At 39.3% G+C, this 18,472-nt stretch overlaps 1 protein-coding gene across 1 annotated transcript; it reads left to right on the top strand.

Moving 5' to 3' along the window:
• Positions 1–2,765: 2,765 nt before the first annotated feature.
• On the top strand, positions 2,766–18,282 carry drap1.S (DR1-associated protein 1 (negative cofactor 2 alpha) S homeolog; the record flags this gene model as incomplete). The annotated part of the gene is given in 7 exon segments (NM_001095746.1): positions 2,766–2,883; positions 11,962–12,034; positions 13,453–13,546; positions 14,866–14,985; positions 16,315–16,405; positions 16,681–16,769; positions 18,006–18,282. Coding segments are annotated over 7 exon segments (642 nt in total). The 3' UTR covers positions 18,139–18,282.
• Between the last annotated feature and the right edge of the window lie 190 nt (positions 18,283–18,472).

Here is an 18,472-nt window from a genome sequence, read left to right as displayed (position 1 = left end):
TTAGAAATCAAACTGTTCAGAGGACCCCAGGCTTTCATATTTAGGGTATTTTATCTTGGTACCTAATAGTATGTGGGAGATAAAATGCTGCAAAATGGAAAGCTTTGAGGTTAAAAATTTCACAAACTTTTACAAAAAGTCATACTTTAGGATAGAATTGGAACTTGATAGTTTGGATTACAAAGACATATTTACCCATTTTGGATGAATCAGAATCTGTTCTTTCCAACAATGTGTAGTTTTCTAGGGTAAACCTACTGTTAGCGGAATGTTTGACATATACAATTGAGAAATCTCCATAAAACAATATATATTTGGTATTGGCGTGTTCAGGAGACATAGAACTTTCTTATTCTGCTGTGTTACTATGCATAAAATAATGTTTCTGATATGTGTTTATCATGGGAAACATGATTTCTGATTTTTTAGACACTTAGAAGCCTATCTCTTGTTACAGTAGTGACTACACCAACATTCTAGCATATTTTGAAAGCTTAAGTTGTCCTGAAAAAAAAACCCCAATATATTATTCGTACTTCCCAACATTTGAAAAACTAAAAGAGGGACAAAGAGTTGTGGCACGTGCAGTGCAATTTTATGGCTACACCCTCTAATTACCATGTCAATTTTACAAAATTTGGCAGTTTAAGGAAGTTTGCAACAATATAAATCAATAGAGGGCACTGAAAGTACCAATTAGTTGTCTACTTAATTTAGATAAAAAGCCCAAATACGCCCCCATACCAGGCAAGTAGATTAACAGGAGAAAAATTCACACAACTAGGTGCTATTAAAAATAGATTATATTTGCAAAATGTAAAAATCCATCAAGCATGTTGTACCATATATACAAATTCAATCACCGTAACAAACAAATGTGAATACATACCACCTTAGTATATTCAACAGAATATTTGCATAAGGAAGCGAATAAGCTGGCCACAGAATGAGAATTACCCTGACGTTTCGGCAATAAGCCCTTCTCAAGGGGAAGTCTGGCGTGTGTAATACTGCAAGCGCTATAAAGTCCATAATCAATTAGTTTCCAATTGACTCGTGCGTCTCATTCTTCCTAGTATGTGACGTCACATTCGCTCACTGATGTTATTGTTACTTTTTATTCCTCATCTTTCTATTCAGGCCTCTCCTAATCATAATCCAGTCTCTTATTCATATCAATGCATGGTTGTTAGGGGAATTTAGACCCTAGCAACCAAACTGCTGAAAATGCAAACTGGAGAGCTGCTGAATAAAAAGTGAAATAATGAAAAAACCACAAATAATAAAAAAATGAAAACCAATTACAAATTATATCAGAATATCCCTCTCTAAATCATACTAACAGTTAATTTAAAGGTGAACAACCCCTTTCAATTTCACGATAGTTCCTCTTTAAATAGATACAATTGTTTCTTTGCTTATCTTAAAGTGTTACAAAAGTATCTAAGTGCAGCTGCTGGCTGTTCTGGGCTCTCTGACAAAAAGGCTCTTATTTTAATTGTTTCAAAAACTTTGTGCAGGGACAATGTCACCTTTTTATAAATTTTCTTCTGGCTGGTGGTGGGGCGTGAACAAAAGAGGGTGGGCCGTAATGAAAGGGCACAGATTGTGATTTCAAAGGGGCGGAGCCACATCAGAGTGATGGGCAAAAGGAGGAGAACAGTTACGTTTCCAGCGGATTAGGGGAGGGCCAAGGGGTTTTGTTAAAGGAGTTTAAATAAACGTTTAGTATGATGTAGAGAGGGATATTCTGAGACAATGTGCAAGTGGTTTTCATTTTTTATTATTTGTGGTTTTCGAGTTATTTAGCTTTTTATTCAGCAGCTCTCCAGTTTGCAGTTTCAGCAGTTTGGTTGCTAGGGTCCAAATTCCGCTAGCAACCATGCACTGATATGAATAAGAGACTGGGATTTAAGTGGGGAGGTAGGGTTGCCACTTGTCTGGTTTTGACTCGGACAGCCCAGTATTTTGAAGGGCTGCCTGGGTCAAAACTTTCTGTACGGTTTTCCCAATTAGGAAAACTGGGCAGGATTCCCTATGATTGACATGGTGATTGGCCAATCACTGATTGATGAGTCATAGGACTGCCCCTCTGTGTCACGGCCCCGGCCTTATACATCACATTCTGATTATTTCCAGCTTTCAAATGGGGGGGGGGGTCACTGACCCCATCTAAAAAACAAATGCTCTGTAAGGCTACAAATATATTGTTATTGTTACTTTTTATTACTCATCTTTCTATTCAGACTCTCCTTTTCATATTCCAGTCTCTTATTCACATCAGTGCATGGTTGCTAGGGGAATTTGGACCCTAGCAACTAGACGGCTGAAATTGCAAACTGGAGAGCTGCTGAATAAAAAGCTAAATAAGTCACAAAAAATAAAAACCAATAGCAAATTGTCTCAGAATATCCCTCTGTACGTCATAGTAAGAGTTAATTTAAAGGTGAACGACTCCTTTAAGGGTATTACAAATGTACAGGCCCTGGGAGGTATTATCCAGGGTAAACTACAGGTCTCACAAGAGTGATTCCGAGCATTAATGTTCAAATAGAAGTCTGACAACAGAAGTAACAAGTGGGGCGGCAGTGAGAGAGTTAATGAGATTTTATAGAGACACTTCCGGGAAAGAACGTTGTCAATAAACTTTATTGTTCGTGAAGCAGCGGAGTCCGCACAGAGAGAGACGAGGGTGGGTTGTTTCCTCCTCAATACAAACAACTTTATTAACATCACTCGGCGCGCACAGTCTCACAATCTCCTCACAGTCTCTCCCGACTGCTTCAGACCTATAGGCGCTTGTCTGGAGGCCTCCGCTCAGGTCTCTTTCCTTCTCTCGAGATGCCGAGTAAGAAAAAGAAATACAACGCTCGTTTTCCCCCGGTGAGTCCGTTCCCTCATTCCCTTCTTCACCTCAGACTCCCCCGGAACTCTCTCCCCTCCCCCAACCTTCGGATTCCTCTTCTTTTACTTCTCTTTTACTGGTGTGTTACTGGTGTGTTATTGTGTGTTACTTCTCTTTTACTGGTGTGTTACTGGTGTGTTACTTCTCTTTTACTGGTGTGTTACTTGTGTGTTACTTCTCTTTTACTGGTGTGTTACTTGTGTGTTACTTCTCTGTTACTGGTGTGTTACTGGTGTGTTACTGGTGTGTTACTGGTGTGTTACTTGTGTGTTACTTCTCTTTTACTGGTGTGTTACTGGTGTGTTACTGGTGTGTTACTTCTCTTTTACTGGTGTGTTACTGGTGTGTTACTTGTGTGTTACTTCTCTTTTACTGGTGTGTTACTGGTGTGTTACTTGTGTGTTACTTCTCTTTTACTGGTGTGTTACTGGTGTGTTACTGGTGTGTTACTGGTGTGTTACTGGTGTGTTACTGGTGTGTTACTGGTGTGTTAGTGGTGTGTTACTGGTGTGTTACTGGTGTGTTACTTCTCTTTTACTGGTGTGTTACTTGTGTGTTACTTCTCTTTTACTGGTGTGTTACTGGTGTGTTACTGGTGTGTTACTGGTGTGTTACTGGTGTGTTACTGGTGTGTTACTTCTCTTTTACTGGTGTGTTACTTGTGTGTTACTTCTCTTTTACTGGTGTGTTACTGGTGTGTTACTGGTGTGTTACTGGTGTGTTACTTGTGTGTTACTTCTCTTTTACTGGTGTGTTACTGGTGTGTTACTGGTGTGTTACTTCTCTTTTACTGGTGTGTTACTGGTGTGTTACTTGTGTGTTACTTCTCTTTTACTGGTGTGTTACTGGTGTGTTACTTGTGTGTTACTTGTGTGTTACTTCTCTTTTACTTGTGTATTACTGGTGTGTTACTGGTGTGTTACTTGTGTGTTACTGGTGTGTTACTTCTCTTTTACTGGTGTGTTAGTGGTGTGTTAGTGGTGTGTTAGTGGTGTGTTACTGGTGTGTTACTGGTGTGTTACTTCTCTTTTACTGGTGTGTTACTTGTGTGTTACTTCTCTTTTACTGGTGTGTTACTGGTGTGTTACTGGTGTGTTACTTGTGTGTTACTTCTCTTTTACTGGTGTGTTACTGGTGTGTTACTGGTGTGTTACTGGTGTGTTACTTGTGTGTTACTTCTCTTTTACTGGTGTGTTACTTGTGTGTTACTTCTCTTTTACTGGTGTGTTACTGGTGTGTTACTGGTGTGTTACTTGTGTGTTACTTGTGTGTTACTTCTCTTTTACTGGTGTGTTACTGGTGTGTTACTTGTGTGTTACTTCTCTTTTACTGGTGTGTTAGTGGTGTGTTAGTGGTGTGTTAGTGGTGTGTTAGTGGTGTGTTAGTGGTGTGTTAATGGTGTGTTAGTGGTGTGTTAGTGGTGTGTTACTGGTGTGTTACTGGTGTGTTACTTCTCTTTTACTGGTGTGTTACTTGTGTGTTACTTCTCTTTTACTGGTGTGTTACTGGTGTGTTACTGGTGTGTTACTTGTGTGTTACTTGTGTGTTACTTCTCTTTTACTGGTGTGTTACTGGTGTGTTACTGGTGTGTTACTGGTGTGTTACTTGTGTGTTACTTCTCTTTTACTGGTGTGTTACTGGTGTGTTACTTGTGTGTTACTTCTCTTTTACTGGTGTGTTACTGGTGTGTTACTTCTCTTTTACTGGTGTGTTACTGGTGTGTTACTTGTGTGTTACTGGTGTGTTACTGGTGTGTTACTGGTGTGTTACTGGTGTGTTACTGGTGTGTTACTGGTGTGTTACTGGTGTGTTACTTCTCTTTTACTGGTGTGTTACTGGTGTGTTACTTGTGTGTTACTTCTCTTTTACTGGTGTGTTACTGGTGTGTTACTTGTGTGTTACTTCTCTTTTACTGGTGTGTTACTGGTGTGTTACTTGTGTGTTACTTGTGTGTTACTTCTCTTTTACTGGTGTGTTACTGGTGTGTTACTGGTGTGTTACTTCTCTTTTACTGGTGTGTTACTGGTGTGTTACTGGTGTGTTACTTCTCTTTTACTGGTGTGTTACTGGTGTGTTACTGGTGTGTTACTTGTGTGTTACTTCTCTGTTACTGGTGTGTTACTGGTGTGTTACTGGTGTGTTACTGGTGTGTTACTTGTGTGTTACTTCTCTTTTACTGGTGTGTTACTGGTGTGTTACTTGTGTGTTACTTCTCTTTTACTGGTGTGTTACTGGTGTGTTACTTGTGTGTTACTTCTCTTTTACTGGTGTGTTACTGGTGTGTTACTTGTGTGTTACTTCTCTTTTACTGGTGTGTTACTGGTGTGTTACTGGTGTGTTACTGGTGTGTTACTGGTGTGTTACTGGTGTGTTAGTGGTGTGTTAGTGGTGTGTTAGTGGTGTGTTAGTGGTGTGTTACTGGTGTGTTACTGGTGTGTTACTTCTCTTTTACTGGTGTGTTACTTGTGTGTTACTTCTCTTTTACTGGTGTGTTACTGGTGTGTTACTGGTGTGTTACTGGTGTGTTACTGGTGTGTTACTTCTCTTTTACTGGTGTGTTACTTGTGTGTTACTTCTCTTTTACTGGTGTGTTACTGGTGTGTTACTGGTGTGTTACTGGTGTGTTACTTGTGTGTTACTTCTCTTTTACTGGTGTGTTACTGGTGTGTTACTTCTCTTTTACTGGTGTGTTACTGGTGTGTTACTTGTGTGTTACTTCTCTTTTACTGGTGTGTTACTGGTGTGTTACTTGTGTGTTACTTGTGTGTTACTTCTCTTTTACTTGTGTATTACTGGTGTGTTACTGGTGTGTTACTTGTGTGTTACTGGTGTGTTACTTCTCTTTTACTGGTGTGTTAGTGGTGTGTTAGTGGTGTGTTAGTGGTGTGTTACTGGTGTGTTACTGGTGTGTTACTTCTCTTTTACTGGTGTGTTACTTGTGTGTTACTTCTCTTTTACTGGTGTGTTACTGGTGTGTTACTGGTGTGTTACTTGTGTGTTACTTCTCTTTTACTGGTGTGTTACTGGTGTGTTACTGGTGTGTTACTGGTGTGTTACTTGTGTGTTACTTCTCTTTTACTGGTGTGTTACTGGTGTGTTACTTGTGTGTTACTTCTCTTTTACTGGTGTGTTACTGGTGTGTTACTTGTGTGTTACTTCTCTTTTACTGGTGTGTTAGTGGTGTGTTAGTGGTGTGTTAGTGGTGTGTTAGTGGTGTGTTAGTGGTGTGTTAGTGGTGTGTTAGTGGTGTGTTAGTGGTGTGTTAGTGGTGTGTTAGTGGTGTGTTAGTGGTGTGTTAGTGGTGTGTTACTGGTGTGTTACTGGTGTGTTACTTCTCTTTTACTGGTGTGTTACTTGTGTGTTACTTCTCTTTTACTGGTGTGTTACTGGTGTGTTACTGGTGTGTTACTGGTGTGTTACTTGTGTGTTACTTGTGTGTTACTTCTCTTTTACTGGTGTGTTACTGGTGTGTTACTGGTGTGTTACTGGTGTGTTACTGGTGTGTTACTGGTGTGTTACTTGTGTGTTACTTCTCTTTTACTGGTGTGTTACTGGTGTGTTACTGGTGTGTTACTTCTCTTTTACTGGTGTGTTACTGGTGTGTTACTTCTCTTTTACTGGTGTGTTACTGGTGTGTTACTTGTGTGTTACTGGTGTGTTACTGGTGTGTTACTGGTGTGTTACTGGTGTGTTACTGGTGTGTTACTGGTGTGTTACTGGTGTGTTACTGGTGTGTTACTGGTGTGTTACTGGTGTGTTACTTCTCTTTTACTGGTGTGTTACTGGTGTGTTACTTGTGTGTTACTTCTCTTTTACTGGTGTGTTACTGGTGTGTTACTTGTGTGTTACTTCTCTTTTACTGGTGGTGTTACTGGTGGTGTTACTTGTGTTGTTACTTGTGTGTTACTTCTCTTTACTGGTGTGTTACTGGTGTGTTACTTGTGTTGTTACTTCTCTTTTACTGGTGTGTTACTGGTGTGTTACTTGTGTGTTACTTCTCTTTTACTTGGTGTGTTACTTGTGTGTTACTGGTGTGTTTACTGGTGTGTTACTGGTGTGTTACTGGTGTGTTACTGGTGTGTTAGTGGTGTGTTACTGGTGTGTTACTGGTGTGTTACTTCTCTTTTACTGGTGTGTTACTTGTGTGTTACTTCTCTTTTACTGGTGTGTTACTGGTGTGTTACTGGTGTGGTTTACTGGTGTGTTACTGGGTTACTGGTGTTTACTTCTCTTTTACTGGTGTGGTTACTTGTGTGTTACTTCTCTTTTACTGGTGTGTTACTGGTGTGTTACTGGTGTGTTACTGGTGTGTTACTTGTGTGTTACTTCTCTTTTACTGGTGTGTTACTGGTGTGTTACTGGTGTGTTACTTCTCTTTTACTGGTGTGTTACTGGTGTGTTACTTGTGTGTTACTTCTCTTTTACTGGTGTGTTTACTGGTGGTGTTACTTGTGTGTTACTTGTGTGTTACTTCTCTTTTACTTGTGTATTACTGGTGTGTTACTGGTGTGTTACTTGTGTGTTACTGGTGTGTTACTTCTTCTTTTACTGGGTGTGTTAGTGGTGTGTTAGTGGTGTGTTAGTGGTGTGTTACTGGTGTGTTTACTGGTGTGTTACTTCTCTTTTACTGGTGTGTTACTTGTGTGTTACTTCTCTTTTACTGGTGTGTTACTGGTGTGTTACTGGTGTGTTACTTGTGTGTTACTTCTCTTTTACTGGTGTGTTACTGGTGTGTTACTGGTGGTGTTACTGGTGTGTTACTTGTGTGTTACTTCTCTTTTACTGGTGTGTTACTGGTGTGTTACTTGTGTGTTACTTCTCTTTTACTGGTGTGTTACTGGTGTGTTACTTGTGTGTTACTTCTCTTTTACTGGTGTGTAGTGGTGTGTTAGTGGTGTGTTAGTGTGTGTAGTGGTGGTTAGTGGTGGTTAGTGGTAATGTTTAGTGGTGTGTTAGTGGTGTGTTAGTGGTGTGTACTGTGTGTTACGGTGTGTTACTCTCTTTTACTGGTGTGTTACTTGTGTGTTACTTCTCTTTTACTGGTGTGTGTTTACTGGTGTGTTACTGTGTTACTGGTGTGTTACTGTGTTGTACTGGTGTGTTAACTTGTGTGTTACTTCTACTTTACTGGTGTGTTACTGGTGTGTTACTGGTGTGTTACTGGTGTGTTACTTGTGTGTTACTTGTTTACTGTGTGTTTTGGTGTGTTACTGGTGTGTTACTTACTGGTGTTTACTGGTGTGTTACTGGTGTGTTTACCTACTGTTTACTGGTGTGTTACTGGTGTGTTACTTGGTGTTTACTGGTGTGTTACTGGTGTGTTACTGTGTGTTACTGGTGTGTTACTGGTGTGTTACTTGTGTGTTACTTCTCTTTTACTGGTTGTGTTACTGGTGTGTTACTTGTGTTGTGTGTTACTTCTCTTTTACTGGTGTGTTACTGGTGTGTTACTTGTGTGTTACTTACTGTTTACTGGTGTGTTACTGGTGTGTTACTGTGTGTTACTTGTGTGTTACTTCTACTGGGTGTGTTACTGTGTTTACTGGTGTGTTACTTTACTGGTGTGTTACTGGTGTGTTACTTGTGTGTTACTTCTTTCTTTACTTGGTGTGTTAACTGGTGCTGTTTACTGGTGTGTTACTGGTGTGTTACTTGTGTGTTACTTGTTACTACTGGTGTGTTACTGGTGTGTTACTTGTGTGTTACTTCTCTTTTACTGGTGTGTTACTGGTGTGTTACTGTGTGTTACTTCTTTTACTGGTGTGTTACTGGTGTGTGTTACTTGTGTGTTACTTCTCTTTTACTGGTGTGTTACTGGTGTGTTTTACTGGTGTGTTACTGGTGTGTTACTGGTGTGTTACTGGTGTGTTACTGGTGTGTTACTGGTGTGTTACTGGTGTGTTACTTGGTGTGTTACTGGTGTGTTACTTCTCTTTTACTGGTGTGTTACTGGTGTGTTACTTGTGTGTTACTTCTCTTTTACTGGTGTGTTAGTGGTGTGTTAGTGGTGTGTTAGTGGTGTGTTAGTGGTGTGTTAGTGGTGTGTTACTGGTGTGTTACTGGTGTGTTACTTCTCTTTTACTGGTGTGTTACTTGTGTGTTACTTCTCTTTTACTGGTGTGTTACTGGTGTGTTACTGGTGTGTTACTTGTGTGTTACTTGTGTGTTACTTCTCTTTTACTGGTGTGTTACTGGTGTGTTACTGGTGTGTTACTGGTGTGTTACTTGTGTGTTACTTCTCTTTTACTGGTGTGTTACTGGTGTGTTACTTGTGTGTTACTTCTCTTTTACTGGTGTGTTACTGGTGTGTTACTTCTCTTTTACTGGTGTGTTACTGGTGTGTTACTTGTGTGTTACTTGTGTGTTACTTCTCTTTTACTGGTGTGTTACTGGTGTGTTACTGGTGTGTTACTGGTGTGTTACTGGTGTGTTACTGGTGTGTTACTGGTGTGTTACTGGTGTGTTACTTGTGTGTTACTTCTCTTTTACTGGTGTGTTACTGGTGTGTTACTTGTGTGTTACTTCTCTTTTACTGGTGTGTTACTGGTGTGTTACTTGTGTGTTACTTCTCTTTTACTGGTGTGTTACTGGTGTGTTACTTGTGTGTTACTTGTGTGTTACTTCTCTTTTACTGGTGTGTTACTGGTGTGTTACTGGTGTGTTACTTCTCTTTTACTGGTGTGTTACTGGTGTGTTACTGGTGTGTTACTTGTGTGTTACTTCTCTTTTACTGGTGTGTTACTGGTGTGTTACTGGTGTGTTACTTGTGTTCTTCTTCTGCGCAATTTGTGTAACACTAATGATATATCTATCTCTCTACTAGTCCTCTTTCTGTATCTCTTCTTTATGTGACACACACACACTGGTTCTCTCTGAGTCTCACTCCAGTCTCAGTCTTATTCTCTCCTCTGTAATTATTATTATTATTATTATTATTACTATTATTATTATTATTATTATAATGGATGTCAATCATGTACAGGAACACGTGACTCACTCACTAATAAACTAACACTTCTCTGGTTTCGGAGCCTTCCATTAAGTTAAAGGACCAATAACATAACTGTTTTTTTTTAAACAAAAATTGTTTCTACTTAACAAAAAAAAAGACACCAAGTCAGTTTTAACTTTCAATTCGTAAAGCCTTTGTTAAGAGCAGGACTCCACGGACTCCATTGTTGACGCGACTGTTGGACGCAGACACATCAACACTGCGACACGATCCGACAATAGAATTATTTTCCGTTGCATCCAACATGACGCCTGTGCTTTTGCGAATCACACCGGAATTGTCCGTGGAGTCCTGCCCTAAGAAATAACTTCTCTTCACAAACAACGACAGGGTGTTGATCCATGGTGCGGCCCTCGATTTCTCCTCCCTGCCTTCCTTATAGGCGAGAGCCCCTTGTAGGAGGGAGCCAGGGAGGAGAAATCAAGCGCTGCACAATGGATCATCACCCTGTCCTTGTTTCTGAAGAGGAGCGCATGCAGAGAATTGGTAAGTTATTTCTTAATAAAGACTTTGTGAATTGAAAGTTAAAACTGTCTTGGTGTTCTTTTTTTTTTTTTCGTAAAGTAGAAACACGTTTCTTTTTTAATTTATATTTTACTGATCCTTTAAGGGGGGTCCTGGGCAAAACACATCAGTTAATAGTGCTGCTCCAGTAGAATTCTGCACTGAAATCCATTTCTCAAAAGAGCAAACCGATTTTTTTATATTCAATTTTGAAATCTGACATGGGGCTAGACATATTGTCAATTTCCCAGCTGTCCAAAGTCATGTGACTTGTGCTCTGATAAACTTCAATCGCTCTTTACTGCTGTACTGCAAGTTGGACTGATATCATCCCCCTCCCAGCAGCCTAACAACAGAACAATGGTAACCAGATAGCAGCTCCCTAACACAAGATAACAGCTGCCTGGTAGATCTAAGAACAACACTCAATAGGAAAAACCAATGTCCCACTGAGACACATTGTTACATTGAGTAGGAGAAACAACAGCCTGTCAGAAAGCAGTTCCATCCTAAACTGCTGGCTAAATCTAAGCAACTTTTCAATTTGCCTTCATTATTTTTTTTTTTTTTTATAGTTTTGAATTAGTTCCTTTCTTCTCTGTTATTCACATTCCAGCCTCTTATTCAAATCAATGCATGGTTGCTAGGCTAAGTTGGAACCCTAGCAACCAGATGGCTGAAATTACAAACTGGAGAGCTGCTGAATAAAAAGCTAAATAAGTCAAAAACCACAAATAATAAAAAATGAAAACTAATTACAAATTGTCTTAGAATATCCCTCTCTACATCCTACTTAGCTAATTTAAAGGTGAACATCCCCTTTAAAGTAGTGTATTATAATAAGTAATGTAAAATATGAGGATATTAAAAGTTACCCCGGTGTTCAATGATCTATATAAAAGCTAGAATACACTCCTCGGGTGCACAGTAAATGATATACACGTTTCAAAGAAAACACCAGCAACGCCGAGATATTTTGTGAAAAAAAAATCAAAATGTATTCACTGCAAGTTATGAATACATTTTGAATTTTTGTCACAAAATACACACATACAATTTTCTTTTCACAGATATATTGCAGCTTTATTAATAGGTAATTATATAGCAGATTTACAGTACAGGTATGGGATCTTTTATCCAGAAAGCTCCAAATTACAGAAAGGCCGTCTCCCATAGACTCCATTATAATCGAATAATCCAAATGTTTTAAAATAATTTCCTTTTTCTGTGTAATAATAAAACAGTCGCTTGTACTTGATCCCAACTAAGATATAATTAATCCTTATTGGAAGCAAAACCAGCCTATTGGCTTTATTTCATGTTTATATGATTTTCTAGTAGACTTAAGGTATGAAGATCCAAATTATGGAAAGACCCCATATCCGGAAACCCAGGTCCCGAGCATTCTGGATAACAGGTCCCATACCTGTATATACTTTGTTAATCAGAGATTGTGTCTTATGAAACTGAGGTAAAACTATGTTGTTTTTTCTTCACATATTCTGCAATGTCAGTGTAGCTTTGTGGTTTTCTTTTAAAGGCAAGAATTAAGAAGATTATGCAGACTGATGAAGAAATAGGAAAAGTTGCAGCCCCTGTTCCTGTCATTATCTGTATCCTTTGTAAACGTTGTGACAAATTTGTTTAATTTCATGCACTGACACTCCTATCTTTCTTAATGTTGTCATGTTGGAATTCAAATCAGCAAACAAAACAGCAGCTTTAGTTGAGTAAAACAATTTTATGCCTTGTGCACATACAATATTTTTTTAGTGACTGCAAAGCCACCATTCAGTAGGGCTGGATTTATTGTATAGGTACGGGACCTGTTTTCCAGAATGCTCAGGACCTGGGGTTCTCCAGATAATCGATCTTTCCGTAATTTGGATCTTCATATCTTAAATCTACTAGAAAATCGTACATACTCGTGTATAAGCCGACCCGCTTATGAAAACCAGAAAAACTTATTGACTCGCGTATAAGCCTAGACACAACTCAGAAAAGTCTCAGAAATATCAAACAGTCGGTTTAATGTTAAAAATCAAGCCATGATGCTTAAAACATTAATTCATCGTACAATGATAAAAAAAAAACCTCTGGTAGATGAAATAGATATATTAAGAAGACAGCTGCCTTACCGGTAAATTTGCTCCAATGGGAGGGGAGAGTCAGGAAGCTGCTCCCTGTAGTAGGCGCTGATTGCCTTCAAAGGCTGCCCAGAGTTGTTAGTGGGTGGGAGGGGAAGCTGCTCTCTGCTGCTGGGCCCCTTCAAAGTTTAAGCGATCGCTGGGGTAGGGGCAGCCCGGAGATGCTGGCAGGCAGAAGGGGAGAGCCGGGGATACTGCTTCCTGCAGCCGGCGCCGGAGTTGTCGCTGAGCTGATGACGTCAGCGTGCGCACACACTCCTTGCGCTGTTGCTCTTTCTTCGCGGCTGGGAGGGGGCAGCCCGGAGATGCTGGCAGGCAGAAGGGGAGAGCCGGGGATACTGTTCCTGCAGCCGGCGCCGGAGTTGTCACGTCGCTGAGCTGATGACGTCAGCGTGCGCACACACTCCTTGCGCTGTTGCTCTTTCTTCGCGGCTGGGAGGGGGATCATGTGGGATTCATCTCTACAAATTTACCGGTAAGGCAGCTGACCCGCGTATAAGCCGAGGTAGGATTTTCAAGCACATTTTGGGTGCTGAAAATCTCGGCTTATACGCGAGTATATACGGTAAACATTAAATAAACCCAATAGTCTGGTTCTGCTTCCAATAAGGATTAATTATATCTTCGCTGGGATCAAGTACAAGCAACTGTTTTATTATTACAGGTATAGGTCCTTTTAGCCACAATGCTCGGGACCCGGCGTTTTCCAGATAACAGATCTTTCCATAATTTGGATCTTCATACCTTAAGGCTACTAGAAAATCATAGCCATTAGCTGTGTAGTGTAAATCTGCAGCCACAACAACTCTTTCATATCACGTCTGCTTATAGACACAAATCAAAATCTTGTGACTGAACATATGCCCTTTAACACTGTAGCACAGCTCGTGCACTAGAACTGTTTCTGGAATCACTTCTGAAGAAAACATGTCACGTCACACAGTCTCGAAGTGCCAAAACTATGACTACATCACATCTGTAAGTCTATTGGCTGTTTTTTTTTTATTATAAATACCCTGTATCTCTTCTGATCCCTATTCAGCACTTGTTCTTCGTTATTCTGATATACTGACTAGGGATGGGCGTATTTTTCCCTTGTTTCTCCTCGGAAATGACGCCCATAGACGAAATGGGTCAACTTCGCCCATCCCTAATACTGACATAATTCCGTATATATTTACTGACCGTTTTGCTTCTAGCTATATTTTATATTGAAGTGGTGGTCTTCTTGTGCAAGGGTCTCCGGTAGACTGTCAAGGTCACTTCTTTAAATGGGAACTATTGTGAAAATGAATATTTAATATAAGCTTCAACATTCTACAATAAGACATTTTCTAAATATAACCAAACTCCCTTCTGAAATAATCAAGTTACTCTTTGCTTTCCCCAATTCAGCATCTGGGAAGGGGCTCCTTTTGCCTATTAGGACTCAAGCTTTTACAATCACCAGAAATACTCCTTCTCTACAGGGTTTGTACCAATGTCTGTTATTTTGTTGTGCTGGAGTTATGTGCAGTTATTTGAGTGAGCTCTAACACATCTACTAGAAAAGGGAGTCCCCCCCCCCCTTAAAGATGTATTGGATCTGTCAATCAAAATCTGACACCCATCTCGTACAAGAAGACAGAATGAAGAAGAAACAGACGATGAGAGTGAAATGCGAAGATAGACTTGATTCTTTCAGAAACGGTATAGAATATTTAATTAGATTCTGAAAGTTTCTTATTTCAGTGAGATGAACTTATATTAAATTTTCATTTTCGCAACAGTTTCTCTTTAACAACAAAACAAAAACACAAAAGTGTAAGTTGAAATAAAGAGCAATATTAAGAATTATAATAAGCATTAATAACAGAAAGTGTAAGGCTCCTGTCAGACGTGAAGCTTTATTGCTGCAGGAAATCTCCATGGTGATAAAGTTACCGAAAATGTTAACGTCATTTGCTTCATACAAAACATTTTACATGCAACAATCGTGCAGAACGCCTTCTTTGGTCTTTTTGCACAATTTCCCAACATCACCACATGAAAAGTGTTTTACACGTGGCGATTCAAATGAACGTGGTTGAAAAGGTATTTTTGCTCCCTTAGTTGCCCTTGATAGAGAAACTTTCATCAAGCGCCCCTCAGTCATAACCCTATGGGTGCAAAGTTACAGCCAACCAACACTAAGAGGCACATTTATCAAAGGTCAATTTCTAATTCATGTGAGTTTTTAAAGTAATCTGATATGTTTTATTAAGAAGCAACTAATCATTTGAAACCCTTTCCTCGTGTTTTGTCCTTCACTCTCCCAGTAAGCAGTGTATCGAGCTTGAGCAGCAATTTGACTTCCTGAAGGATCTCGTAGCTACTGTTCCAGACATACAGGGTGATGCAGAAGACAATCATACTGAAGGAGAGAGGGTGTCACGGAGGTGAGCTACTGCAGATTAAAGGTGGCCAAAGACCCGCAGATAATATCGTACAAAATGAATTTTCATACGATATTCGGTGCGAGTATGGTGGGAAAAGAGCCGACCGATATCGGCAGAAAACTTGGATATCGGTCGGCTCGTCGATTGGGCTGGACGGAAAATTTTGATTGGGTCCCTTTGAAGGCACCCAAACATCGGCCATTGTTACTACTGAATTGTCAGATACAGGTAGAATTCTAATATTTCAATATGTTTATCTGACTATTCAGCTCTACACGTGTGTATTGAAATGAACGATATTTGTTGGATTGTTACGTCTATGGCCACCTCTACTTATTTTACTGGTCATTCCCCAGTTTCACAATAAACTAAACTTGGAAGCCCATCATAAGTCTGAAAATTTAATTTTATTCAAAAATAGGGTGCATACTAAAAAGGTAAATGTTTGGGCTGCATTTCAGGAAGCACTAGTTATTCCCATTATAAAGAAACCCCAATAATGCACATTACATGGGACGTTATAAAGGTCTGGCCATTTAGACAGAGTTCTGCATTTTCTGTCCAGTTTTATTATGCTGTAGTATGTCCTATCCCTAGAAACTTTGCAATTGGTCTTCAATATATATTTTTTTTTTTTATAATTATTTGTCTTCAGCTTTCAAATGGGAGGTCACTGACACAAGAAGCAAAAAAAAAGATTCCTCTGTGAAGCTACAGTTTTATTGTTATTCTTAATTTTTGTTATTTAACATCCTCACCTATTCATATTCCAGTCTCTTATTCAAACTACGGTCAAGTTGCTTATGTAAATAAGAACAAATTAAAACAAAGGAGACGCTCTCCAAGTGGCACAACGTCTTTTTCAGATTTATTTGACAACAAATACACTTACAAGATATTGAGACTTCTCCTGGCGAAGCTCACATGCGATAAACTCAAGTGAGTTGGTTTGTGCACTGAAGTCTCAATATATTATAAGTGTATTTTGTTGTCAAATAAATCTGAAAAAGATGCACTTGTAGAGCGTCTTTAATTTGTAGAGACTACGTTGTGTGGATTGTGTGTGACCTGTGAAGTCACATGGATAGAGATGTTGCTGTAAGTTTGTGGAAGTGCTGATATTGTGATATTGCTGTGGGATTGCATAAAGACCCTAGCAATTGGCTGTTGAAAAACCCAACTGGGCAGCTGCTGGACATACTGAAAAAGATTAAAACATGAAGATCAATTGCATATTGTATCAAAGTCTACATCATACTAAAAGTTCAACTAATGGGGAGCAACCCCTTTAATAGATCTTTTAATATAACATTATACTTTATTTCAAAGGAGCCGGAAACCAGGAAGTAGTCGGAAAAATGGGGGATCCACCATGAAAGGAAAGGATAAGAAGCAGTCAGAGACCGAGTCAGAACAAGAGGTAAGTAAAGCGATACCACTTCATCAGTGTGTATAACAAAGCTCTCAATATTCTACATCAAAAACAAAATTGCCATAAATGATTGACGTCCAGTCATAATGTGCGATTAGTCACTTTATTAAAACTATAATGTTATTTTATACCTATTTGACTATTTAGTCTCTTATTCCTTGCAATTACATGTGTCCCTTGAACTTAATGTTAACATTGATTTGGACTAATTAATGAACAAAATCCTCTTGTTTTCAAAATAAATCATATTTTCAAAATAACAGGAGTCATCTGAAGGTACAGAATCAGAAGGAGAGGAAGATATGTGCCCCGATCCTCCTGTAGGCAACCAATCACAAGTCACATTTCAGAGGTAAAGACGTTTCATTTCTCTGTGTATATGGCATAAAGCCAAAACTGTACACGGGGGGGGGTGAGTTATAATTTTTTGTAAATTTTTACCAAGTAGTATGAATAGTTACCACTTGGTAAACCCTTACAAAAGTTATGCGTTCTGAACACAACAGTGATATATATCCTTGTTACGTAACAGTAAAATAGATCTAATATTAGGGATGCACCAAATCCAGGATTTGGCCTTTTTCAGCAGGAATTGGATTCGGCCGAATCCTTCTGCCAGGCTGAACCAAATCCGAGTCCTAATTTGCATATGCAAATTAGGGGTGGGGAAATCACGTGACTTTTTCTCACAAAACTAGGTAAGTAAAGTTTTTCCCTTCCTACCCCTAATTTGCATATGCAAATTGGGTTCCGTATTCTGCAGAATCTTTCATGAAGGATTTGGGGGTTCGGTGCATCCCTATGTAATAAAAGAATTTTTTTTTTTTTTCAATTGAGTGTAGTTCTCAAGACTAAGGGGCAGATTTATCAGGGGTCGAATAGTAAATTTAGAATTTTCGAGTTTCAAAATTCACACATTAGAATTTTAATCCCCCTATTCAAATGTAATTCGAACGTGAGATTTATCACCCCTCGATCATGGGAACAGTCCTAATTTGAATATTGGCCATCTAAAACCTGTCGAGTTCATTTACAAGTGAATGGCAGAGCCATTTGGAGATGTTAACAGCCTTCCTGACATTCAAGTTTATTTTTCAGGAGAAACTCAATTCATACGTATCAAATTCGATTCAAACTTTCGGGTCAGAACCATTCGATCCAATATTAGTCACACATTTTTTTTAAATAACCTCCCAGTCGAATAGTGAGTATATTTGAATTTAAAAACAAATTCACATGAATTTGAAATTCGACCTTTGATAAATGGGCCTCTAAGATATGCAGCTGATGTAATTTTTCACTTTGCACTGATATTCAAACAGTATAATGTGTGTGTAAAATAGCCTGCCGATGGAATGTGTTGCTGGTCATACTGAATGCAAGGAGCGCATTTTATTCTTGGGATTATTTTGACTGATAGATTTAAAGGTTTTGGATTTTGACCATTTGCAAATGACTTAACAAACCTACAAAAGGTCTCCAGGAATTGTATTAATTAATTAGGCAAGAAGTAAAATGATCACTGTGAGAACCTCATGTGCTTATTAATCCATTTTTCTGCACTCTTCATCCGGATTTACCTCTCCAGCCCCCAGGCTCCTTCTTTCATTAATTTCCATTCTGGGACTGCACTACCCCAAGTACCCGCTGCTCTCCCAGCTATGCCCGCTCCATTGCCTCCTACTGGCTGTGAAGAAGAGGAGGAGGACTATGATTCGTAGCCAATAGCTGGACCCTGTTTAATTCCGTTTTCATTTATTCGCTTTGTTTTTTTATTTTTATTTTAAAGGGGCGTCTACGCCTTGTGGGGGGGGGTTGTTATATGTGTTCTTAAATTTATTAAAAAAGGATGTGGAGGATAAAAATATGTTTGTGTTTATTTAAATGAATGGTGTATGATGCCAAACGGTAGCACACTATTGTGTTTCAGCCTTTGAGCTTATCAAGGCCCAGAGCAGTGAAGGAGCAGGGCAGCCCAGTTTGAAGGCCATTTAGAGAGAGATTTGGGGATAATAACATTTTAACTGCATTTCTGGAATGATGATGGAAAAGCTC

This window comes from Xenopus laevis, chromosome 4S (genome assembly GCF_017654675.1).
Source record: "Xenopus laevis strain J_2021 chromosome 4S, Xenopus_laevis_v10.1, whole genome shotgun sequence".
Taxonomy (NCBI): Eukaryota; Metazoa; Chordata; class Amphibia; order Anura; family Pipidae; genus Xenopus; species Xenopus laevis.
The sequence above is the reverse complement of the archived record's forward strand: the minus strand, read 5'-3'. Positions and strand labels throughout refer to the sequence as shown.